Source organism: Acomys russatus, chromosome 30 (assembly GCF_903995435.1).
Source record: "Acomys russatus chromosome 30, mAcoRus1.1, whole genome shotgun sequence".
Lineage (NCBI taxonomy): Eukaryota > Metazoa > Chordata > Mammalia > Rodentia > Muridae > Acomys > Acomys russatus.
Window position 1 is genome coordinate 28,299,382 of NC_067166.1, and position 26,962 is coordinate 28,326,343.

Genomic DNA, 26,962 nt, shown 5'->3' on the forward strand with positions numbered 1-26,962 from the left:
GTGTGTGTGTGTGTGTGTGTGTGTTGTGGTGTGTGCGTTTGGGGGCAGGGAAGTCAGAAGAAAACTTATTAAAGTTGGTTCTCCCCTTCTGTCATGTTGCTCCTAGAGATGTCTGTACATCAGGCTTGGTAGTGAAGTCCCATCCCCTCTGAGCTGTCTCTCTGAACCTGCCTTGTATCCTTTCTATGCTTTACATGAGACTTTGACCCACCCTGTCAAGTTACAATGTAATTGGCAAGACACGCATTTAGATAGTTTGAAAGAGTCTCCTTATTTTCACTCTGTTGAGAGTATTGTCCTTAAATCATTCCTCCATCCTTTTCTTCCCATTTCTTCCTGTGTCCCTTCCCATAACCCTCCCTCAAATTCATTACCTTTATTTTAAGTGGTATTGCTACATATGCAGCACTAAAGTGGCTTGGAAGGCTATGTTTGTGTGTCTCTGTGTGTGAAGTTTATATTTTGAATAGAAATTCTCTTTAATCTATTGGTCCCAGTGTTCTGTTATCAATGAGAGCAGACATTTGACCAAATAAAAGGCAAAATATTTATTTCACGTAATCAGCAGCAACAGAAACTTATTTAGAAACTGAAATTTAGTGTTTCAAAGTGAATGCTCATAGTTAAAAATCTCTGGGGTCTCCTTATTCTTAGAATGTGTTCATCTGAAGTGAAATCATAGGATGCCCTGTATTGTAGGTGTGACAACTAGTTTGGCATAGGATGTTATAAACAGATGAAAGAATAAGGCACAGCTTTGCTGCCAATATGATATTTTAATCAATGACAATTTGTTATTAGAGACACTCCCAATGTTTTCAGACTTTTTCTTAAGCTTATAATTTTCCATTGTATTACTTCTAAAAAGCAGATTAAACCTGACACAAAATTATATTAATCTTTATTTTATTCAATCGTTGGCATTGTAAAGATATTGCAATTTGTAACAAATTTCTACCTTTTTGAAAATAATAGAAACATAGTGGACATTGGAATTTAAATATCTGTTTCATAAATAACTGTGTGTGAGGGTAAAGTCTGATTTTTTTGGAGGGGGTGATGTGTAGGTCAGATGCTTCTCGGATAAAGTTCAGAGTCATTAAGTAGTCCTATGCTTAGTTGTAGGTAGTACTGCTTGGATAGTTTTGCACTTTAAAAAAATTTAGAGTTTTAAACCTAATTATATCACAGGATTTAACTGTTTTATAGTCCTATGAAAAAAATTCAAAGTCTTAGAGTGTACACATGAAGTTAAAATTTTTTGTTACTTAAATTAAAATGTTTAGGGGTAAAAGTAAAAGCGAGCCGAGACCAGAGGAGTCGGATCACCCTCTGGCTCTGTGTGCATTGAACACAGAGAGTGCTGAGCCTGCATCCCTGGCCATTCCCTCCCGGGTTCCGACTCTCCTCTTTACTGCCCAGATACTGAGCAATGTCTGCCTTCAACTGCCCTCAGCCTTAGGGCTGCCTTCACACAGACCAGTGCATCTGTGTGTGCGCCGTAGTGCCAAGCTTGTGTCCTGAAAGAGTCATACCAAGTACACAGTTAAACCAGTGAAGATGAGAAAATCAGGGGGGTCGAGACCATACAGGCTGTATCCAAGTACATGGTATTGGTGGGGGCCATAAGCAAAGTTATCAAATGATCGACTTTCTACTGTTCTGGCCAGAGAAGGAAACTAAGCCATGACCCTTTGAGGAAATGGTTGTCATGTCCGCTTGTAGGCTGCAGACATAGCTCTGGTTGTTGCGGGAAGCTGGAGACGATTGATCGTTGCCACAGGACATTATGAAGGCAGGAGCTAGGTTCCTGAACTCTAACCTTAAAGGAAGGATGTCAGTAGCTTCTCAGGAAGGGGATACGCATCCTCTTGGGGCGTTGCCTGTGGCGACCCTCATCAACAATGTAGAAAGTGAGCCTGGCTGGTCAAGAAGCCCAGTATATCCAAGCTAAAGGGACATGTGACATGCTGCTTCAGAAGGTGAACCGAACAGCCATTTTCCAACTACCCTCTAAGAGGCAAACACAGTGCTGGAGATGGGCATTGCTGCTGTAGGCTGAGGTTTGAACGTTGATCATAACCAACAAGTCATCAGCAAGGCAGGATGTAGTCGAAAGCTGGGCAAGAAGCCTAAATGGGGGCTGTGGCAACAACGCAAGGGAGGCTGGGCCAGCCGAAAAATTAGGCCACTGTTCCCGATGAAGAGTTAGGCGAAGTTACCCTCAGCTGCTGCCCAAAGCTGATACCCCTAGACTCTAATAAAATACTCTTTGTTTTATTTTTGTTTTTGTAATATTTAGAATTGATATTTCAATGTTTCTCATTCTAAAACTTACAGACAACAGTCTAGAAAAATCTATAATTTAATTTAGTTTCTATGTCTCTATCATCACATAAAAATAATGTTGAGCATAAAAATATATAATTTATTAATTGTATAAACTATATTTTCAAAAAAGTATGCTTTATAATTATGAAACTTCTGGCACAGATTGGACTGTAAGGATTACAACCAAGTCTGATTCTTTTAGAATAGACTCCAACTATTACTGAGGAAATTCAATTTTCTAAGGAAATTTCCCAGCATCCTGAAACCATTTCATGATTGAGTGGCTAGTGCATCATTTTTGAAGGTTTCCTTTGCAATCAATTTCAGTAAGCCAATGAAACTCTATAACAAAATTAGTCTAAATACAAGTGCATTCTTTCAACATAATAAGGAAATAAGAATCTACACCCCAGGTAAGTTCCAATATACTAGGAAATGTTTCTTTGTAAAGGAGGGCATAATGAGAATCCAGTAGAAGAGTTTCAAATCACTGGTCTGCACAAGATGGAACTGAATATGAGAGCAGCCTGCAGTAAAAGGCATTCCAATAGTGCTGTAGCAGAAATACACATTAACATACGGGAAGTGAATCTGCTGTAGCATTTTTCATCCCAGTTTAGCCAGGTTGGAACTACTGTCCTCCATAGCCAGGTGAAGTGACTGCCCCCTGACATGCCTTACTAGGCAGTGACCATTTCTGTGTAAGAGGCAAAGCAAATTTAACACAACATACATGTAGACTTTCTTTAGAACCAGGGAACAAACATACATGTCTGTACTTCAGGACATATGCAAGTAGTCTGTAGGTAAGATATCAAGTAAATCAAGTAGAACATACCATACTTCTGCATTAACCACCATCGCTAATATATTTCAGAATCAATTTAATTTTTTCTCTCTCTCCCCAAATAACATCTCACTCTTTTTTGTAAGCATGGTGTATTAAAGTATTTTTTTTTTTTTTTTTTTGGCCTGGAGTCTAGTCGTGTGTGTTCTTTAACACATTTTTAAACTTATTTTAATAGGTGTCCCTTCAGTGGAATTTGGGAATAGGGGAGATACTGTTTTCCAAATGGTTATAGATGCAAGCTGTTTCCAGGACACCCCAGTTCAGCTTTGTATCGTAGAGAGTACATCAAAAGATTATCCTAACCTAAGAGAATTCAGGCCTTTATCTTTGGCTTCTTTGAGGTCAACTTTAAGCCTTTGGAAAGTCTCATCTCATGACATGTGTTTGTGCTCCTCTGGGGGATGGGCGACCCAGTATATAATCTGTGCTAGCACAGTTAATTAAGGTGGGAATGTGGGTCAGCTTCTTTGCTAAATGGACTGTCCTAGACTCTGATGCATATGGCACTTCGGTTGGTGGCTTTCTACCCATGCTTTTTTTACTACCATAAGTTAATTGTGAGCAAAGAACAAGAAAACATCTTCTGCATTGGGTGGTATGGAAGGGCTACAGGATTCCAAGAGTGAGTTTTTAATATTGTTCACGTTGATAGTTGAGATAAGGGAGTCTAGTTCTGGGAAGAATTGTGTCTTAGGCTTTCCCAGTACCCAGGACAGCATACATCAACTTTTATAGTTCAAAACTGACTTCACATTACTCTGTGAACAAATTCTGGTATTACAATCTAGTGGCATTTATTTATTTTTACTCTTAGATAAACATTCCAAACAGTTCTATCAGGATCTATTTTATATTCATACTTTCAATTTAAGTTGTAGATGCCATTTAATATCATAGATACAAACCTAGTAAATATGTCCAGTACATAAAATCGCTTATTTTTAGCATACTTTGGTTAAAAAACAATTCACTATCGTTGTACTCCTGTATTTCTTTAATATTTTTGCAAGAGCTTATAAATTCCTTGAAGACTATTATTTTGGTCACCTCTTCAGTTTTAATTTGAAATCATAGTTCACTGATAGTCACAGAACATGGTGACACATATAAAACGTTCTGCATCATAACTCACACTGGATACCAACTTTTATCTGTGTCCCTTTCAGAATGATGTTTTCTTCCATAAGCTTCTTTACAAACATAGATCCTACTTGCTTCAGAGATTTGTTTGCCTCTCAAGCTCTCAATGAAATTATATGAGGCTTTCAAACTGCCTGTCCAGAGATTTAGTTTCAAAGTTCCAACTGTTGAAAATTTTTACTTTAAGAAGAAAGTGAAAAGAAAAGTTCTGGAACTTTTTTTTTTTTTCAGTTTTTCTCCAGTGCACAAATCATTTTAAGTTGCAAATAAACATGTGAATTATCTGGGAAATTATTTGTACTCTGACTGTTCTGCTCAAGTAGTTTCTCCTGGCTCTAAAATTTGTAGTTTGTTGTACTTATGTAAAAAAGGTTTTATTTTACTTCAGCAGTTGGACCTTTCATAGAACTGCTATGGCTTTGTAGCATGCTCTGAGTTGATCTGATATTCCAGTTACACAACAAAACAACAATAAACTCAGCCACATATTTGATGCCCACTTAGTACCTCTTTGGCATTATTTTCACTATTTCTCTGAGAGTGTATTTTTTAACATGAATCAAAAGATATTACAACAGCTGATGAACAATTTCCTCACGTGTTGTCTCTCTTTATATATTCTGCATGCTTTTTCTCTTCCTGTTCTCATGGAAGTGGCATGTCAACTGCTTGGCTGACAGTTCATCCCTGACTGGGAGGTGGAACTCCATGATGAGTGTCAGAATTCCTTCTCTCATAGACTCTAGGGTTGTTTTAAAAAGAAAAAGAGATGGCATGACATTGACAGCGCTTTTTGAGAATTTGATTTTTTTTGTTTGTTTGTTTGTTTTTGGATCTCTTGTAGATAGATTTCATTCCTAAATGTGTAATATTAAGGAATAAGCTGTCTCTAGTCATATCAAACTCTCCACTTCGGGCTGAGTGCATATTGTTTTTCTTGCTCTGTTGAGAATAACAGGTTGACTTAGGAATTCCTAACATTTGCGAAACAAATGAGAGGCAGAATGGGCAGGTGCTCCTTCAGTCCTTCAGGGAGCAGTTTCCACTCATAGACGTGGCTTCCAATAACCAGAGGGTGTAAAGTTTCCTCCTTGTTTATCTACATCACAGTAGGATGATACTGTTTATCCAGCTTAGTCACAATCCCCCTGCCTCTGCTTCAGGAGTCTGTTGACTCTGGAAGTATAGGCGTGCATTTCATGCCCAGTTAGATAGTGCTTTGGGTTTTTTTGTTTTGTTTTGTTTTGTTTTAAGATCCCATTGATCATCACTAAGAAATTTACACTCTGCATTTTGATTGCTCGTAGTTTCCGGTAATGGTCTCCATGTGTCACGAAAAGAAATTTCTTTGAAGAAGAAAAGCAAAAATTCTCTGTGGGCATAAGGACAGACGTTTTAGAATGTAGTTAGGAATTACGCTGGCATTCATGACATGGTTAACCTCTAACATTATAAAGAAAGACAGGTTATATTTAGGTGTGTGCGTGTGTGCATGTGTGTGTGTGTGTGTGTGTGTGTGTGTGTGTGTGTGTGTGTGTGTGCACATAATAGCAATCAATGAAAGAGGTTATGAATTTGAAAAAGAGCAAGAACGGGTATGTGAAAGAGTTTGGAGGGGAAAATGAAAAGGAGAATTTATGTAATTACTTTGTAATTTCAAAAGCAGGAGAAAATAAAAAGAGAAACTCATTTCTCCTTTGTTATTTAGTTGGTGACCCCAGTACAGAGACCTAGAGAAACATGAGGGTGAAACACTGTTTACTGCTGTTTTCCTTCTTCTAAGCCTTCTGGCATTTAGAACATTCAGTCTAAAAGTCAGCAGGTAGGACACATTACCATACTTAACTTCTTTTATGATGAAAGCTGCCTTAAGTAACAGGAATATTCTCAGAAATATATCACATAGGATGATAGCCTATAAAGATTTATGAAACATAAAATATTCCATTCTAAACTGAGGCTATATATTTAAACTATCTGCCTTCTGGCACTCAGATTTCACTGTCATATGAAATATTCCTGCAGAAAAGGAATAGTATTGGAAAATCATCTGCTTTCCAAAGATATCTCCAAAAGATATTATCAGGAGCAGTCAGAAAAAAAAAGAACATCTTTATTTTTCAGTTTCACTCCAGAAATGTAGCAGTGCCTTTTTCTTTCCTTTAAAGGTGCAGTGCAACCCAGCAATCCCCTGAAGCTCAAAGCTCATCTCTCAGGGTCTCTTAAATCACACCAGGTACTTTCCATTTCATCAGAACAATTTGTGGCCTGCTTCCAGCCCTCCACATCAGATAAAATACAAATGATATGGCAGTGGAAAAATTGATGTTTTTGTAATTCTCACCTGACATCCGTAGCACTTTCCTCCCTCCAAATCTCTTTGAAGAGTTTCACCCTATCTTGGGTAAGAACTAACAAAATACAATGCTGTGTGCTGGAACATAGAAGAGATTGAAGCATTCAGCCATGTTCCTTCTAGGCCAGACTCATACTTAAAAGACAGATAGAAGGACCTGGAGGTGATAGGAACTCCACAAGGAGACCAATGAAGGCATCAAATCTGGGCCTAGGGTGGGGGTGGGGTGCTGCAGAGACTGATGCATCAACCAAGGACCATTCATGATGAAGACCTAGACCCCTGCTCAGATATAGTCTGTAGACAGCACAATCTCCTTGTGGGTCACATAATATGGGGAGTAGGGGCTACTTCTGACATGGACTCTGGTGCCCAGTAGTTGATCATTTCCCCCTAGGCTGGGAGGCCTTGCCAGGCCACAGAGGAAGTGGATGCAGGCAGTCCAGATGAGAGGGGATAGGCTGGGGTTAGATGATAAGGGAGGAGGGCTCCCCCTTTCTAAGGACTAGGGGAGAAAAGGGAGGGGTGCTACAATCAGGATGTAAAGAGGCAAAATTAGAAATAAATTTAAAAGAAAGATTAAAGTTAGTTAGAGAACAAGAGACTATCTGCCTGCTGCTTGTGGCCAAATGAGATGTGAGTACTGCCGTGGACTGTGGATGTGCGGATGCACCTGTGATGCACCTGTGTATTTCGCCCGGCCACACACAGAAGATATCCTTTCTTGTTTGCCCTACGTTTTCTTATGAAAGCATAAGGGGCAGCTGAAAAAAATCTAGAGAATCTGTAATGCAGACAAGCTGGGAAAATCAAGGATTTATAACGTAGTTATATTTAAAATATCCATTGTTTATCTGGGCCCAGTGGATTTCAGTACACACTGTCATTTTCTTAGCTCAATTCAACAAACCTAAATGAATAATAGAGCGGGTTCTTCCCTAAGCTAAACCGGTATTGCTTTGGTCTGAGGTGAATCTTAGATCTTTTCTTTGGGGAACAGATGATTATTAAAGTATACAGGTATTGGAAAAGAAACAAAGTACAGTTTTTTTTTTCTCTCTTTTTTTTTTTTTACAAAGTACAGTTTTGTTATGTAAAAGTAATGGCTTCTTTTAATTGCTATAATCTATTAAGTATCACACTTGTAGGTAAAATGTTGTTTTTTTCCAGCTTATTTGAAAGGTACTAAGCGAAGTCTTGTTCTGTCTTCTGATCTCTATACTGTACTCTCACATACAGGGAGGCTGCCCTTCCATGTTCGGAACACACTTGATTTGTCTTTTCTGAGTGATTTTTAAAATTCAAGGTTGTGTTTCTAGTGATAGCAGATTTTTAAAGAACTTTTAAAATTATTTTTATCAACTTTATTATTAAAAACCTTAGTGATGAATAAGGGTCTATTTGCACTTTTCTACATGTAGCCATCCAATTAGACCAACAGCATTTGTTGAAGATGTTATGTTTCTCCATTGTATGGTTTTGGTGTCTTAGTAAAAAAATCAAATGTCCATATGTGTATGGGTTTACCTCTGGAGCTTCAGTTCGATTCTATTGATCAAGCAGACTATTTTTATGCCACTACCATGCTGTTTTTATTACTGTTTCTCTATAATTCAGCTTGAGATCAGGGCTGGAGAGTTCTCTGGAAGATCTTTTAGTATACAGGATTATTTTAACTATTCCGGGTGTATTTTTGTTTGTTTGTTTTTCCATATGAAGTTGAGAATTGATCTTTCAAGGTCTGTAAAAAAATTGTGTATGAATTTTGATACAGATTCCACTGAATCTGCAGATTGCTATTAGCACGATGGCCATTTTTACTATGTTGAACCTCCCGATCCATGAGCATAGGAGATCTTTCCATCTTCTAATATCTTCTCCAATTTATTTCATTAAAGTCTTGACTTTTTCCATACAAGTCTTTCACTTGCTTGGTTAGAGTTACACCAAGATACTTCATATTACTTGTGGCTATTGTAAAAGGTATAGTTTCCCTAATTTATATCTCAGCCTGTTTGTCATTTGTATACAGGAGGGCTACTGATTTTTCAAAGATTAATCTTGTAGCAAGCCACTTTGGTGAAGGTATTTTTCAGCTATAGCAGTTCTCTGGTAGAATTCTGGGCATCGCTTATATGTACTATACTATCATCTGCAAATACCAATACTTTGGCTTCTTCCTTTCCGATGTGGATCCCTTTTGATCTCCTTTTGTTGTCTTATTGTTCTAGCTAGAACTTTGAGTACTTTATTAAAGAGATATGGAGAGAGTGTGTAGCCTCGTCTAGTCCTGATTTTAGTGGAATTCCTTTGAGTTTCTCTCCATTTAGTTTGATATTGTCTATCGGCTTGCTCTACGTTGCCTTTATGCTTAGTTATATGCTCTGTATCCATGATCTATCCAGGAACGGAGGGTGGATTTTTTGTCAAATGCTTTTCAACATCTAAGGAGATGGTCATGCGGTTTTTTTCTTTCAGTTTGTTTATATGATGGAGTACATTAATGAATTTTTGTATATTGAACCACCCAGCATACCTGGGATAAAACATATTTGGTCATAGTGAATGATATTTTTGATATGTTTTTGGATTAGGTTTGCAAGTATTTTACTGAGTATTGTTGTGTCAAAGTTCATAAGAGAAATTGGTCCTAAATTCTCTATCTTTGTTGGGGCTTTGTGAGGATTAGGTATCAAGTTGACTGTGGCATCATATCATCCCACATAAAACTAAAGTACAAGTGGATTAAAGACCTCAATGTAAAATCAGACACACTAAATATGTTAGAAAAAAAAGCGGATAAGAGCCTTGAACTCATTGGCAAGGATACAATTTCCTGAACAGAATACCAATAGCTCAGGCTCTAAGATCAACTATTAATAAATGGGACCTCAGGAAACTATAAAGCTTCATAAGGCAAATGACACTGTCAATAGAGAAAAATGGTAGCCTACAGATTGGGAAAAGATCTTCACCAACCCTACATCCTACAAGGGTTAATATCCAAAATATACAGAGAACTCAAGAAATCACACCACCAAATCAAATAAACCAATTAAAATTGGGGTAAAGAGCAAAACAGAATTCTCAACAGAGGAATATCAAATGGCTGAGAAACACTTAAGGAAATGCTCAACATCCTTAGTCAAATCAAAACAACTCTGAAATTCCATCTTACACCCATCAGAATATCTAATATCAAAAACTCAAGTGATAGCACATGTTGGTGAGGATGTGAAGAAACGGGAACACTGCTCCATTGCTCGTGAGAGCTCAAATTTGTACAACCACTTTGGAAATCAATCTTGTGCTTTCTCAGAAAATTGAGAATTGTGCTATGACAAGACCGAGCAATACCAATCCTGGGCATATAGCCAAAAGATGTTCCCCCATACAACAAGAACATTTGCTCAACTATGTTCATAGCAGCCTTATTGTAATAGCCAGAGTCTTGAAACAACCTAGTTGTCCCTCAACTGAAGAATGGATAAAGAAACTGTGGTACATTTACACAATGGAATACTGCTTAGCTATTAAAAACAAGGAAATCTTGAAATTTTCAGGCAAATGGATGGAATTAGAAATGATCGTCGTGAGTGAGGAAAGCCAGAAAGACAGGCATAGTACACACTCACTTATAAGTGGTTAGTAGCCAAACATAGATGTCCTCTGAGAGACTCCACCCAGTGGGGGATTGAGATAGATGTTGGGACTTGCTTCCAGACTGCAGGTGAGAGTAGCATGGAAGAATGGGTGGATGGAAGGATCCAGATGGTTCAGGAGCCCCACAAGGAGACCATCAAGGTCAGGGGATTAGGACCCAGGGGGGCCTGTACAAACTGTCGCACCAGCGAAGGACAATATATGCAGCAAACCTAGACCCTCCTGTTCAGATATGGCAAATGGACTGCTCATTCTCCACAAGCGCAAAGAAAGTGGGAGTGCTTTTGATATGCACTGATGGCCTGGATTTAATCACTTCCCCTTCGTGGGGAAGCCTGGTAGAAGAGGAAGGGGAAGCAGGCTATCTGGATGAGACCTGATAGGCTGTAATCATATAGTTGGGAAAGAAGTCTCCTTCTGTCAGAGGTCTAGGGGAGGGAAATAAAGTAGAAGAGGGAAGGAGGATGGGATTGGAAGATATAAGTGAGGAGATTACAATCAGGATACTATCTGAGTAAATTATGATACAATTTAAACTATGGTTCAGGTATATGACCAGGAGTGGTATAGCTGGGTCTTGAGGTAGCACTCTTCCAAGTTTTCAGAGAAAGCACCACATTCATTTCCACAGTGGTTGTATAAGCCTGCATTCCTACCAGCAGTGGAGGAGTGCTCCCCTTTCTCTGATCCTCTCCAGCATGTACTGTCACTTGAATTTTTGATAGTTGTAAGATGGAACCTCAGGGTCTATTTGATTTGCATTTCTCTGTCCACTAGGGATGTTGAGCACTTGTTCACTACCCCTTGGCAAGATGAGGTACACAGGCACACAGAAGATGGGGCTGTGGGATATCCTGATGAGACTAATAGGATGCTGCCATTGAGTTGGGTAGGAGTGGCCTCCTATAGGAGGTGTAGGGGAGGGGGATAGGGCAGAAGAGGGTGGGAATGGGAAAATAAGAGGGAGGGGATAACAATTGGGATGTAATGTAATAAATTATTATAAAGAAAGTATACATTAAAAATAAATAAAAATAAAACAAAACAAAATGTTTCAGGGAAAAAATTATACAAATTAGTGAAATTCCATACAGAATCTGCCCTCAAAAAGAGGCTGTGGAGGCTCATGTCATTTTTACGATTTAGAGTTAAATATATTTTATGCACTTATTTATGACAAAAAAACAAAATAATCCATGACAGAAGAAAAGCCTGATGACTATGAGATATGTACTGCTTTTTAAAAGAGCCCTGTAGTCTAAGTCAGGCTATAGTTCCAAGAGCTTGCTATCCAATTAATTCATTACAAATCAATATTGATAAATTTTCTATTTAAAAATTAAAAAGTAAAGGAAACATATGAAACTGTGCAAAATGGGCAATTTTATCCAGTATGGAATATTGTTTTACAGTTACATGGTCATATAACAAGTTGCTTTTATTCTTTTTGAGACTGAGACTATAAAAAGCTGGAAGAGTAAGCACATTAATTAATATTGAAAATGTTGAGAAAAAAAAAAGAAAAGATTTCTATTTGCCGAATATATTGCTGCTGATGGCCCATTGGTGGATCGTAAAGCTGGCACATATACCACATAGAGATTGTGTCCTTGAACCCTTTTTAGCCTTAAATTATACCATATAACTAACATTTGGTTTTTGTTGGCTGTTTTGTTATGAAACAAGCATCAGAATGTCCTTTGCCTGTGTTTTGATCCGCAGTTCTTGTTACAGGAGCAAGGTGTATGTTTTATTAAAGTCATACTAACTAGTTACTCATTTTCTGCATAGAATATTAATCATTAGGTTCACATCAGATAGGTCTTAGTGTGTTTCCTAATAAAAATACTAATATTTTTCTTTTAGCTAGTATTTTCCTTTACCTATATTAGCTTCTTTACTGTCTGTCAATTAATAGTAATATTCATTAATTTAAAGTAATCTGTTAAAGCTGTCTAATTGTGACTGTTTTGTTGGGGGCCCATCACTAGTATCTTAATACGTGAACATTTTGAGTTTATGTTCCTAATAGGAACGACTGTTTCTCATGGTAGTAGTGCCAGCATAATCTGGGCAAATTAATGCATACTATCTCTGTTTAGGAGTAATGTCATTATGTCACTATGTAATTATATATAATACTACATTAGAGGAACCTGAGAAAATGTTCAAAATCTTTAATATGGACATGTTTATTGATTTACAGTGAGTGATAAGGGATTAAACATATAAATTGTCTGTTTTCTAAAGAACAATAGAACGAAGGCATGGATTTCAATGTGTGGGGAGGTGGGCATGATCTGGGAGGGAGTGGGGGAGGGGTAACCCTGATCAGAATATTTTGTATGAAACAAAAAAGTGTTTTCAATAAAAGAAACAATTACAAACATGTATAAAATAAAAAAATAAATAATTTTTTGATGTTTAAGAATTTGGGAAATTAATAAATTAATGTGTGCAAAAATCAAACGCCTTATTATTTGTATTCTTAAGCATTTTTCTTTGATAATGCAGCTACGGTTTTCCATATGCATTTGTAAATTCTTATGGAATCATCTGTAAGAAAGAAAAAAACACGTGGTTTCCGATTTCAGGATCGTTTATCAAATTCTCCAAAAGAAATGTTGTTAAAATAATTAACAACAAAAGAGGAAAATTATGTCTCCACTCATCTGCATTGGTTTTTTTTTCTTCTGTGAGTTTCCTTAAAATTATCTTTATAGCATCTGCTAGGATTAATAGCACTAAGTAGGAATCACTCAATCATGTTGGACGCACCCACTCCAACCAAATGCCAATGCATAGATTTTGTGTCTTGTGTTTGTGTCTATAAGAGTGTTTTCTTAGCACTTTTAATTTATTATGTTTGTGTGTTTGTTTTTATTTTCAAGAATATTTTAGTTGGTTCCTTTATATACAAAGAAGGTTAAAAAGTCTAAATGCTAACACAATTTATGTTTTTCATTTGTTAAAATTAGTCTGTTTTATATCCTCAGTCTTTACTTATAGAGGGCATAGAATAGAACATGAATTCTCTCAGAAAACTCAGTTTATTTTTGAAATATAACTAGCTTTCCACAACGTCTATATATAAGTTGAACAGCTCTTAGTGAATTCATGAGCTCCTGATGATAAATGACCTTATGCTTTTGTCTGTGGCGAGCCTGTCACTCTTGCTGGTTGTCACCCAGAATGCTCTTCCCCTTTACAGCTGTAATTATGCGAGGCACTGTTAACCCTCTTTCTTAACTTTATCTCATCCTCCGCACATCCTGCTCTCCAAGTCCCTTCCTGTTTCTCAAGCTTTCTAGAACCTAGACTCAAGAGCATCCAGTTCAGCTAGAGAGGCCCTTGGTGCTCCTATGAGATAAAAGACTTGGAACAGCTCCCCAGTGGATTCAGCTGTGTGTTTGCCTTTGCATTCTGTCTTCCATGCTGTACCCTGTACCTTATTATCAGAAATGTTTCTGAGGAGCGAGTCCCTATCATGTCTTCATACACTCTAACAATGTAACAAGGTGCTGGATTACACATTCAGATTTGGTCCATTAGATCTAAATACTCATCTTCCACTCAGCTAAATCATCTTTTCTATTCATGGACATTCCTCTCTCGTTGTACCTCTCTTAGTCATGGCTTCAGATAAATGTCGGGTAGTGCACTAGTAGCAGGATATGCATCTAAAAGCTAGAAATATATGTATGATACAGAAGTCTATAAGATCTATTTTAAACAATACTGAGTACAGTTCAGCCGTAACATGCTGACCATGGACTTGGGGGTGCGATATGAATCCGCAGAAAATGGTGACATCAGAAGTTTGGCAAGTCCCAAATTCAACATTGACCTATTCTGTTATAACATTATTTCTGTTTCTGGCAGAATGCCACTCTTTTGTCAAGATGTCCTAAGATGGCCTTGACGTGAGATGCCAGAGCCTTTGCTTTCACCAACATGCTGGACATGCTGGTGTGAGCCTTCCTGTAGATTTCTGTGCCTAATTACATTTGGTTTGTAACCTGGTCTGTGCCTCCATACATGTGGGTAGCGTGGGCTGGCATGTGCCTCCTGGCATCTGTGTACTTGGAGGCTTCAGTAATGCTGAATATATGTGTGTGTGTGTGTGTGTGTATGCGTGTGTATGTATGTATGTATGTATGTATGTATGTATGTATGTATGTATGTATTAGAAAGGTCACTGTGCTGGCTCAGGTTCATGTCAACTTGACCCAGCCAGAGTCATTCTAGAAGAGGTAACTCAACTCAGGAAATCTCCCCCGTGGACTGGCAAGACAATATTGCATTTTTTTCATCTGATGATTGATGTTGTGGACCCAATTCATTGTAGGTGGTGCAACCCCTGGGTATGCGGTCCTGGGTTTTATAAGAAAGCAGGCTTAACAAGGCATGATGAGCAAGGCAGCCAGCAGCATCCCTTCATGACTTCTGCATCAGCTCTTGTCTCCAAGTTTCTGCCCTGACTTCCTTCAATAATGGACTGTGATGTAGCAACATATGCAAAATAAATCATTTCCTCCCCAAGCTGTTTTTCAGTCATGGTATTTCATTACAGCAATAGGCAGCGATACTCTGACAGTCCTTAATGCTGAATTATAGCAAAATAAAGCAGGTATGTTTCTGAACAATTCATACCAGATGGTGTGTATTTAAATAGCAATGTCCTGCCTTTTAAACAAAGCTTAAACTATATCACTGTCTTCTTAAGTTTAGTTTCAATTAAACCATTCAGCAAACAGCCGAGTGAATAAAGTCAGTGGCTTTCTGTGGTTTCCATCAGGTAGTGGGATAATTTGCTTGTTATCTTTGAAATCTAAGACTTCATGTGCAGTCATCTCTTTCTTGGCAATTGCTTTCAGAAAGAAACTTTTTTTCCCCTTTCCATTGAACCTTATTTGAAAATGGTGTCAGGGCTAAACTCTGAGAGAATGAGCCTAATAACTCCTGTGGGCAAGTGATCAGCCCCAGCCCCATCTTTGTCCAGAATTACCACAAATTTCATTTTCTTTATTTTCAAAGTGAATGTGTGTGTGCACATGTGTGTGTGTATGTGTGTGTATGTGTGTGTTTGTGTGCACATGGTATATGTGCATTCATGTGCTTGTGTGTGAATGTACACATGTGGAGGTCAGAGGTTAATGTTTTCTGTTGCTTTTCACATACTCGTTACACTTATTTATAGACATGGTCTCTCACCGAAATCGGAGGTCACCAAGAGCCCAACAGTTTCCACTTCTCCAGCACCATGATCCAGGCATATGGTAGCACAACTGTCACTCTACATGCCTTCTCAGAATCCGAGCTCCTCATGCACCAAAAAAACTTTCCTTCCTGAGCCATCTCTCTCACCCCGAAGAGGACTGTTTCTATTAAAATTTTCACTCCAACCACGTTTCAAAGAGACAGCCTTGCTAATGTTTATTCTGCTAGCTGCCATTTGAGGGCCTTTAAATTGTCTCATTTACTTCCAGTTCTGTAATAGTGATCCCTTCAGGAGGTGTGGCAGGATGTTCAGTGGCATTTGCTATCTTGTTAAAGTTTAATTCACCTTTCAGAACAGACCAGGGAGGCCTTGTAGTGAGGTTTAGGTATGTGATCATTGCTACCTATATTATATTTTTTTATTTACTCGTGTGTGTGTGTGTGTGTGTGTGTGTGTGTGTGTGTGTGTGTATGTGTGTGTGTGTATGTGTGTACATGCCACCGCACACATGATAAGGCCAACTTAGCATTAGACAGTACTTGCTTCCACAGTACGGGTCCCAAGGATTGAATTCAAGTCACTGGGTTTGGTGGTAAGAGCTTTTCTATATTGAACATTCTTGGTGGCCCAGTCATTATTGTTTCCACAAAATGTTAGGAAAGGGAATGGCTCTGAGAAGGTCACTGATTCTTTTTGTCAACCAGAAAGTCATGGACATATGAAATTGATAATCTGTGCAGGGAACCTCCCTGAACTTAATCTATCAGACAATGCAGTTAATCAGCTACACTTGAATTTTTAAAAATGTGCCGAGGAAGGAGAAGGTTTTGCACCTTTCCTCATTATAAATGGTGATCTTTGTTCCACTATAACATGCTCAGCTACAGTCTTTTTGCAAATGATTGAATAAATACAAATGTCACTCCTTCGAGGAGCTTTGTATTCTTAATTTGTTAGGTCAGAGGTCTAAGGGAGGTGGAATAGGGAGGGGGAGGGAGCAAGGGAGGGAGGGTGGGTGGACCAGGAAGATACAAGTGAAGGGATAACAATCAGGATGTAATTTGAATAAATTATAATAATTTTTAAAAAAGTTAAAGAGGTTTTGGATCTTTGGAACTTTAGCTCCCGGGGCTTGGGATTGTAGCTGGAGTCTCTGTCTCTTTGGTTCTTAGCTCTTTAGCTCTTGAGCTCCTCAGCTCCTCTGCCTTTGGATTTTTGGGTCTACAGGTAGCAAGCTTTTGGCCTTGGGTATTTTGGCCTTTTCCTCCTGGGCCTTCAGCTGAGCTAGTGAGCCTTTTGTGTTCTCCATTAGGATGTGAGCTGAGTAGGAAGTTCATCTGGGTGCTTTCTCTGTCTCTCTGAGCTAGCAGAGTTTTCACCACAACATCTGGCTCCTGAGTCTTTATTGGTAAAATAGAATGATCTGAGACTTTCAATGAAAACAGTAATGGTCTCTATAAACATTCAGACAAGCATAACCTTCAGATCCTCTGAAGCAGGGATCAGAAGTCAGTATTTTCTTTCTTTCTTTCTTTCTTTCTTTCTTTCTTTCTTTCTTTCTTCTTCTTTTCTTTTTTGTTTTTTTTTTTTTTTTTCTTTCTTGTTGTTTCTTTCTTTTTTTTTTTTTTTTTTTGTGTGTGTGTGTGTGTGTGTGTGTGTGTGTGTGTGTGTGTGTGTGTGAATTTTACATCATACACCTCAGGCCCACTCATCTGCCCTCCCTTCCTACCTGCCCTTGCAACCTCCCCCACAACAGAGAAAAAAAATCTCAATATGGAAGCTGTAGTGTATCACAGTGTGTTCTACCCTGTACCCTTTTATCCACATTTCTTTGCTTGCAAATGTTCATTGCAATGACTCATTGGTCTAGTATGAGGTCTCTGGTTTCTGCTACTCTATTGATGCTGAAATGTCACTGGGACTACTCTTGGATATACTGTTGTTGCCCTCGGTCATGGAGATCAGGTAGTTTTGGATTTACAGGCCCAATCCATTCATGCAGTTCATGGATAGTGTAGATGATGGGTGTGGGCCAAGTCAAAGCCCTGGATCTGGGACTGAGAGGTATCTGCATTTGATAGTCAGAAGGTTCTCAAGTTGCAAGCTTAACTGCAATCTCTGCAGCCAGGGCCAGCTGCCCAAATGAGGTACAGGGCCCACTCTCCTGAGTGTTGTAGCCTTTGAAGAAATGTGGCCAGTTCACCTGATCTCATGACGCAGGGATAGCGCTCCTGCTTGCCATGGGGAGGAGAGTGAAGTGTTTCTCCCTCTTTCATGCTACTGCCAAGCAAAGCCAGAAATTTCTCCCCCCCCCCTCTCTCTTTCCTCTCTCATTTTCTAGTTTCATTCTGGAGGCCATGCCTACTTGAAATCACACTGTATCTAAGCTGGATCTGGACTCATGGCCCTCCTCCACCTGACTTATTTTCTTGGAAGTAGACTTGTAGGCACAAGCCAGCAGATGGGCTATGCTTTCAATAGACATACCCATGAGTGTGAGGACCAGAAAGCTTAGTATCTGAACCAACCACTGAATAAAAACATTCACCAGCATTAGTGAACAGAGATGTTTTGTCCGTTTATTAAAGGATCCACAGCATCTTTTCTGAACGTTTCTGGTGAAATTTTCATTCTTTTTCATTTCATTTTTAATGGTTTTAATGATTTCAAGCACGAAGAAGAAATAAATCATGACCAGCTTTCCCCCCTCAAAGCCCTTGTGATGTAAATTTGCATCCTAACACTATGACATTGTGACTAATATACTGAATCAGGAAACTTATTTTTAACTTTTATTTTCTTTCCATATATGACCTCTTCCTGAAATTTATTTTTGTTTTGCTTTGGCTTTTATCCTCAAAAAATTAAATGCTGAAAGTGCCTGTTAAGTTTTGTAGTTTTCCTGCTAAACATAGTAAAACTGCACTGTAGCAGTGTGAAACAAATGCCACCCTCATAAGGGCAAGGGAACATTTGACTTTCGAATACAAACAGCTGAAACTATGTTGTGAAGAAAGAGAAAAGCCAGTGCAGGGTTAGAAAATATGATACACTGGAAAGAGGACTGTAAGAACATGTTGACTGCATGAAGTGCCATCAGAGGCTCAGCCAGACAAGACTGAATACTGAATACTGTTAAGAAACAGAATAGAGGAGGCTATGAGTGGGTGGCTAGAAAGTGACCTCTTCATGATGAAAACAGAGCATCCTTTGCTTTCCATAGAGTTTAGGTACTTGTGTAAGCATAGGTGGATGAGTGCACTTATGTGTATATTCAGATACTCCTATGTGTAGATATGTTTTTTTTTTTTTTCATAAGCATTCCAAAGATCAGTTACTCAAGACCATGGAAGCACAGACAAGGCATTTAAGTTTTAGAGTTTAATTTATACTACTATGGTAAAACAGAGATAGTATTACTTTATGACTATTTTTCTGACATAATCCTGTTGAGGCAAGCAAACATAGGAGCTAGTTTAGCTTGGGACCCCATTGACCTGGTACTTTCATCTGCATATGCTGTAGACTCTAGTATTCTGTTTTGTGTGCACATCACTCTCCCAGTAACGTTCCTAGTGACCTCCATATGCATCAATACCTCACATGCATACTTCCATCTGGAGAAAAAAATTTAGGAGTTCCCTCAGCCTGCTTAACAATCAAATTTAGACAGTTTCTATTCAAACGTGTTCCAAAGGAATATGAATAATAGAGGGCCCAATCCGGATTGAACTTGTTTTTGGGGTGCACACTCTCAATAAGGCAGAGCTGTCCTCTAATACCATTTTAGAGAGACTTCCGTGTTTAGCATTTTATGTCTTTGCATAATTGAATGCATGCATATGACTAAGAGCATTAGGAGGGGGAATATGAACAGACGAATAATGGTTGTGTAAGCTACTCTGGAGATCTAGAGAGAGAATCACTCAAACTATGCCCCACTTAGGAAGCAGCTTTGCCTCCTCTAGAAGTCAGAGACAACACTTAGTGTTCTAAAAGCTATCAAGCTTTATTACAAAACCATGTGAGCCCTTGTTTTTCATTCTTTGGACAGGGGGTCAAGAACCTAGAAAAAATGGACTACACTCCCCACCCTGCAACATTGTTTCTGAGTGGACTTTCAAATTGATTTCCCCAAATTTGTTAAAGAAATCCATGAAGGAAGTCAAAGAAATCAAGAAGAAATCAGAAATGTTTGTATGCATTTCCATTTGAAATGTGCATCTGTAAGTATCCTACAGGAAGTGTTTGTCCTAAAATATGTAATGTGTCTACTGACTGTAGTAAAACTTTGTGCCTCGATTTTCATTTGTCAATATTGAAGAGTTCATATGAACTGCAGAGACACAAAGATAATATGTAAATAATATAAAGAACCAATAGGAAATGGCTTATTTAAACTAAAAAAAAAAAAAAAAAAAGAAAAGAAAAGTTGTGTTGGGCAATTTTGAAGAGAAGAGCATATTATTGACATCCATATCTGTTATTTGTATAACTAGAGACAGAATATAAAAACTGATTATAAAACACAGGAATGTTTTAATATCTACTAAAATTATACAATTTTATTGTCATATGTATATTATATATACTATCTCAAATGTTTAAAGAATGTATATGACATACCTTTGTGTTTCTTTTGTTAGATACTCTTCTTTGTCAGGATGTTCCACTGTCTATATAAATTTATATTTGGGTAATATTGGTTGCTATTTTATTATATGTCATATCTTGGGCCTATTTCAAATACTATTTTTAATAAATAATAAGCTAATATTAAGCTTCTTAACTGTATTTATTTGCAGTATTTTAAGCAAACTACCAGATAAAATTCTAAAACTAGCAATAAGGGGTTAATAATGCTCAAATGGTTTAATTTTTTATTTTAAAAACTCTCATACACTATGTTTTGATCATGTTTCCCCACGCCTTCTCCTAGACCCTCCTCACACCCGGACCCACCTAAGCTCATGTTCATGAGCTTTGGGGTTTTTGAAGCATAAGCCAGTCCCTGGGTCACTCTCTTCCTACTGCCTGGGGATCCAGATGTAAAACTCTTGGCTGGCTACTTCTCCAGCACCATGCAGTCAGCATCCTGCCCTTCTCTCCGTGACAATAATGGGCTAAAGCTCTGAAATATTAAGGCAGAGCCAATGAAATATTTTCCTTTACAGTAGTTGTCATAGTGATAGTGTGTCTTCACAGAATAAAAAACACGGACTGACACACTAAGATTAACAGTAGTAATAACAATAATGATACTTAAATGTTTTTATATCTAAAAATCTGTTTTATTTTGCTTATAGAGTTAAGAGTATGGGGCTTTGCATTCGTTTGAGTTTAGGTTTTAATATTTGATACATATAACATAAATCCTAATAAAATAGCTAAAATAGTAGTCAATAAAATTAGATAAAATAGAATCACTCAAAATTTGAGCTTATCCAAATGTAGGCAAAAAAGATACAATAAATAAGAATTAAATACTTAAATAATTAGTTTAAAGGCATTTACATCAATACTTATAAAAATATAAGGGGCTTAAAAGCTTTTATTTTTCTCAAACTAGAATTAGACTGGACTCAAAATCAAACTATTTGTACTCAATAGAATTTCATCTTATATGTCTTTTAAATAAGAAAAATTTACATACGTTACACAGGGGTAATGTTTTCAAATGCTGTAGTGTCTCTACCAATGCCTGATGAAAACAGATTTTTAGAGCAAAATATTATATGATGCAGGGGTTACTTAATTTCTAAGTGACAATAATACCTTGTTTATGCAAATATATGAATAAAACTGTGATAGCAAGGCAAAGAGAAATAGGCAAGTCAGTAATCATACAGAGAGAGAGTCATATTCCTCTCAGTCACAGATCGTAAGCAGCAAATGAAACACCAGGAGGATACAGAAAACTTGCAGAACGTTATCTGGCAACTTCACTGGAAGTATCTGTATATGTTTCAGACTTAGACAACAAGATCAAGTGTGTTCATTAGCAAATGCCTAGTCTATAAGTAAAATAATTTAAAATATTCAGACATAAGCATTAATTTACATTTTAAATGTAAACAGAGCTAAGCATTTCAACAAATGAATGCTTGCTTGTTCTTTTATTTTAGATTTTGTGTTATAGAAAAAGTCTCTTACTGTAACCCAGGCTAACCTTGAACTTGTGCCAGCTTTCTTCCCTCAGCTTCCTGAGTTATGTACCACCATGCCCCAGAAACTATAAGGATTTCAGTATTTTTGATTTTTAGTAAATATTTGAAAAAGCTTAAATGAATTCAGTGTCTCAAAACTAATTTCAAGACTATATGAAGCTTAAAGCATAAAGTATGAAGTTTCAAATCTCCATTTTATGCAGCATACAACCCAATGCACCAAAGTGTTTATAAATCCTGAGAGGAGTTTAAAACATTATTTATAACCACTTGTTGCTAAATGTGGTTTATACCTCATAAATATATCTGAAGATATTTATAACAAAATTTCAATATGTTTTTTATCTGATATGCCACTGACTATGAAGTTTACATTGCTGAATGAAACAGTAATTTCTCTCAACAAAAATGTGATGTGGGGCCAGGGAGATGGCTCAGAGGTTGAGAGCACCGGCTGCTCTTCCAGAGGTCCTGAGTTCAATTCCCAGAAACCACATGGTGGCTCACAACCATCTGTAATGAGTTCTGACGCCCTCTTCTGGCCCACAGTTGTTACATTCAGACATAACACTGTATACATAATAAATAAACAAATAAATAAATAAATCTTTAAAAAAATGTGATGTGGGTGGGTGGGGTGATAGGGAGCATCTACGAGGCATTGGGGAAAATGGAAACTATGATCAGAATACATTGCATACATTGAATACATTGCAGAAACTTTTTTTCCATTAAAAAAAAATAGAGCCTGATACATTGCTTTGTAAAGCATGTGTATGACATAATGTGATGTCATAAGAGCATCCGGGTTCTGAGGTTTTAAAATGTAAATCATGGGTGTGTGCTGCATCGTTAAGTTGACTATTCACAGGCATGAAAATACAAACAGATGTAGCCTGTTTAAATTAGAGCCCAAAATGTTTCTGCTAAAGGAGCTAGTTGTACTGAACTCAAACTAGTGTTTCACTGAAATAGCTTTGCTGGCCTATGGGTATCTGGGCAGATTTATAAATTCTCTGCCTTGAACACTTGAGTAAGAAAGATAGTCTTTTTGTTGGTTTATAATACACCAATAGCAAAGATACACAGCTTTACCTAACATAAAATGCTATGAACTCAGAAATACTTGAAATGTGTGCGTTTCTTAAACTTTACCCTGAACACTTGAGCTAGGCGTTTCTATTGATGTCTTCTGAAATCTTGAGCTATTTGCATAAAGGACACTGAGTAATAACTCAACTCAATGCCTCTGGGCTACTGGAGGCTATATTATAATATAAAGCCAGATTTAGAAGCCAGACTCTAAGACTTCTATTCTCCAGAGTTCCATAGCAATTGTTACCAGTTGGTTAACAAAGAGTTCAAAAGGACCAGAAGTGAACTTAAAGAGCTATATGGTGTCTATAGTCATATAAACACATGATTTATATCAGAGAAAATTTAAGTTTCCAAATTGTAATATATCCAAACTTAGCAGAGAAGAATTTGGTTTATTTCTATGAACTAACATAGCACTCAAAATTTGCCTATCTCTAAAGTTCCTATTTGTCATATAATCCAGGAAATATTAGGTATTTTAGAACAGTTACCCATAAAATATTTTTTCTCAACTAAATGTTTTTCTAATAGCACTAATTCACTTATAATCTAATAGTAGTATTTGTCTAAGTAGAAATTTTATGCAAGCTAATTAGTATAAGATGCCTCTCCTCTTCTAAGTTTTTACATACCCAGATCTTAGTGTATTTTATGAGGCATATTTACGAGTAAAGCTATTTGCTTTTGTAGTTTTCACTATCACATACTCTACTGTGAACTCTTCTTTGAAATTCTTATTTAACCCTTTTTATTGTATATTTTGCCATTAATTTTTAAATGAATTTGATATTGTTTGGACTTTTTTCTTATTGGCCCTTTGCTCATATATTATGGATTCCAGTTTTATATTTTAATATATTTGTTAGTTAGTTAGTGTGTGTGTGTGTGTGTGTGTGTGTGTGTATGTGTATCTGGTTTTCCTGACTTTCTCTTTTCCTTCTTCCCTACCCACCTCCACTTCTCTTTTTTAGGAGAATCTGTTCTGTACTGTATGGAGACATCACCTGCCAATAAAAGCTGATTGCCCATTAGCTGAGGCAGAAATAGGAGGTGGGAAATCCAGAAGAAAGAGAGGAACTCAAGGAGAGAGTCAGAGGTGAAAGAATCACCAGATTCTATGAAACTTACAGAGATACGGAACTGAGGACAGGTAACCAGCTGTGTGGTATACACAGAACAGAATAAATGAATAAGATAGTTGTGAGCTAGTTGGGGAATGAACCAAAGCTTATGGCCTAGGCATTTATTCACAAGAGAAATCTCATAGTCATTATTTCAAGAATTGGGGAGCGAGTGCAAATGCACACAGTTACACTCTTTCTCTATTGTTCTTTCTTTCCTTTTATTGTTCTTAGTTTTTGCTGTTCGCCTGTTTTGTTCTCTAAAGAGAGAAAGAAAGAAGAGGCATTTAGTTGGGTAGGTAAGGAAGTAGAGACACCTGAGGAGAGTTGGGAAAATGGGAAACCATGATCAGGTTATATTACATGAAGATCTTTTTCAATTAAAATAATTAACAGAATCTGAATCTTCACTCTGAATCCCATGAACATTTTACCTTATCTTTTCTCTGCTTTTCATCCTGGTACACAGTCCAGCGTTCTCCATCATTGCTGTAGGCTAGTTTGTATGAACCAACAAACTGCACATGACCAAAATCCTTAGCTCCTTGTGTGATGATGCCAGTCACTTTGGTGGGGACAAGAAGATCAACCTAAAAAGAGAAGAGAACATTCCTTAAGTGCAATGACTTAACCCATTATAAATCTGCACATCTCTTGAACTCAAGAGATTAAGACCCATGCATGTTGAAGAAAATTCTCTTCGTTATTTGTACTTTGAAAGAGATAACTGTACTCATCAGAGGCTTATATTTTGATTTTGCTATGAGGTGCATAGTCCAAGTTGTCTTGGACAACCATGCTGACCATTTTAAAATAAAGTGATGGTCAGCTTAGCTCACTAGTTCTTCTTATATTAAACTAGTTCACCTGTCTTGAAACCATCTGACACTGACTTGAGTATTTCCACTCATAATTTATGTTCAGCTGTGCTGATCAATTAAATCACATAAAAACAAAATTACCTACAAAGAACAATATGAACAGTGACTGAATTTGACAATTAAATATTATGTAAGGTTCTCATTGAGTTCCTGTGAATTTTGATCAATTCTAGACTATGTAGTTGATTGTTAGCAATTACTGTGCACTGAAAATCCCCTTTCATGAAATTATAAACTCAATAATTTTAGGATGAAATCAAGTGAATGGCATATATAAGGGCAACTGGAGAAAAGGAAAAAAATGAAGGATTAAAAATATAAAAGTCTAACTGTAGGGTCTGCGTATTTTGTCATTCCTGGAAATTAAAGTCAATAAAACCTACAAATGAGTCCTGTGGATAAAACCTAAAATGAAGTGAATTGAAAACTAAACTATTATGTACTAAAAGTATCAAAATATAAGTGAAATCAAAGGGTTGGGGCTGCTTTTCATAAAAGATCATAACATAAAACAGTCCCAGAACTTCCTTAATTATTTTTAAACTCACTCTTGAATCTTTTTTACACCTTACAATGCTGATGAAAACTAAACTTAGAAACTCTATTTTCTTGGAAGACAACTTTTGTAGCCACCTTTGCTTTTGTTTCTTATTTGTGTTTCTTGATGTATAGCTTCCCTTCCTGCCTCTACAAAGCACCCTCTGGCAGCTACTTCCTATGACTAAGTTCCAAGCTGCATCCTTGAGCTTATCATCTTTAACCACCATGATCCCGTTAGCGACCTCAGGACTTTCAGACAATGTGCTGTTTTGTTCCCACCTCAGAGGCCTCCCCTCCTATGGGATTGCAGTGTAACCCCAAGCAGATGTTTATGGGTCAGACACAGGCCAGGAATGACAACAGATAGCTGTGGTGTATAAACAGAAAGAGAGCACAAATACCCATCAAAATATGTGAAAAATTTTCTAAGTGTTACATTTTGAGATCACACACAAAAATACACACACACACACGCACACGCACATGTATACAAATGTGTGTGTATTTAGATTTATATGGAACTTTTCTCATTTGTGAGATTATCCATTAAGGATAGTACACTACATTTAAATGATTGATTAAGATAGAGGAATGCCTTTCCCAGTTTGTGAAATAATTTCAGAAGGAAACATTATCAGTGTGTAGTGTCCTCAAAGTACTCCATGAATCAAGTAAATATATTGGAGAGCAAATGTGATTTCCGGGAAACGGATGCTGCCCAGATTGTTCTAGGGCTGTTCTTTGTATCCATATTTGATGACTTGATTTTCACATGTGGAAATAGATACCTAGACAGAGCACAGCACACATCTCAATGGCAAACAGCGAATAAAGAACTCAAGATTCTATGCTCTTCTTTTTGTTTCAGGGTCCTAACACATACATAAATTCTCCAATCAGTAAATCGCACTTTCACTCAATTAGTCAATGATTTTCTTTTTTCTCTCGCAATAGTAAATAATTTCTAATGAATCACTACACTCATTAAAGTGACAAAATATGAAGAGTTATAAAGACAATGCTCCATTTACATCAGGGGAATTTTGTATTTTAGCATGAATTTTCACTCCACTCTTTAGCTGACTCAGCTCTGAAATATGGGTACCTTTTCCTGCTATATACCCAAATCTAATTGCTCAGAGACACATGGTCAAAGCCTTCTGTCAATCATAATGTTCTTCATGCTGTTGTTATTCAACACTGATTTTAAAAAAATTAAGCTACCTGACAGAACTCAGCCACTGTCCCATCACAGGCTGCAATCACTGAGAAACCCACTGGCACAGGGAAGTGAACCACTCAGGGTTGACTCTTCAGGCATAAACGTCTGTGAATCCTCAGTTCAGATGAGAGGGGGAATCTTCCATCATCCTTCAACTGTGGTATTGCTACAGTCATCTGGGTTTCCTGCTAGGCAGAGATGTTTTCTCCAAAATTCTGTCTTGGCTCTTACCAACAGATATGTTTTTCACCCACCCTAACCGCTCTCCTACTCGAGCATTTTTTTTTTTAAATCTAGAAACGTTTTTCGTTTCTGTTTCAGTTAAGCCAGTTTCTGTACTTAAACAGGCAGCATAGGCAGCAATCTGTTCCA

The 26,962-nt window shown here is 37.4% G+C and overlaps 1 protein-coding gene and 1 pseudogene across 2 annotated transcripts in view; one reads left to right on the forward strand and one right to left on the reverse strand.

Annotated features, from left to right (window-relative positions):
• Edil3 (EGF like repeats and discoidin domains 3) overlaps positions 1-26,962 on the reverse strand; it is a 468,021-nt gene that overhangs the window by 6,477 nt on the left and 434,582 nt on the right. For both annotated transcript variants that reach the window (XM_051172620.1, XM_051172619.1), the window contains one exon: positions 24,382-24,537. In XM_051172620.1, coding sequence (XP_051028577.1) covers positions 24,382-24,537 — 156 coding nt within the window. The remainder of the gene's footprint in view (positions 1-24,381; positions 24,538-26,962) is intronic.
• Positions 1,279-2,245, forward strand: LOC127212183 (39S ribosomal protein L2, mitochondrial-like; annotated as a pseudogene).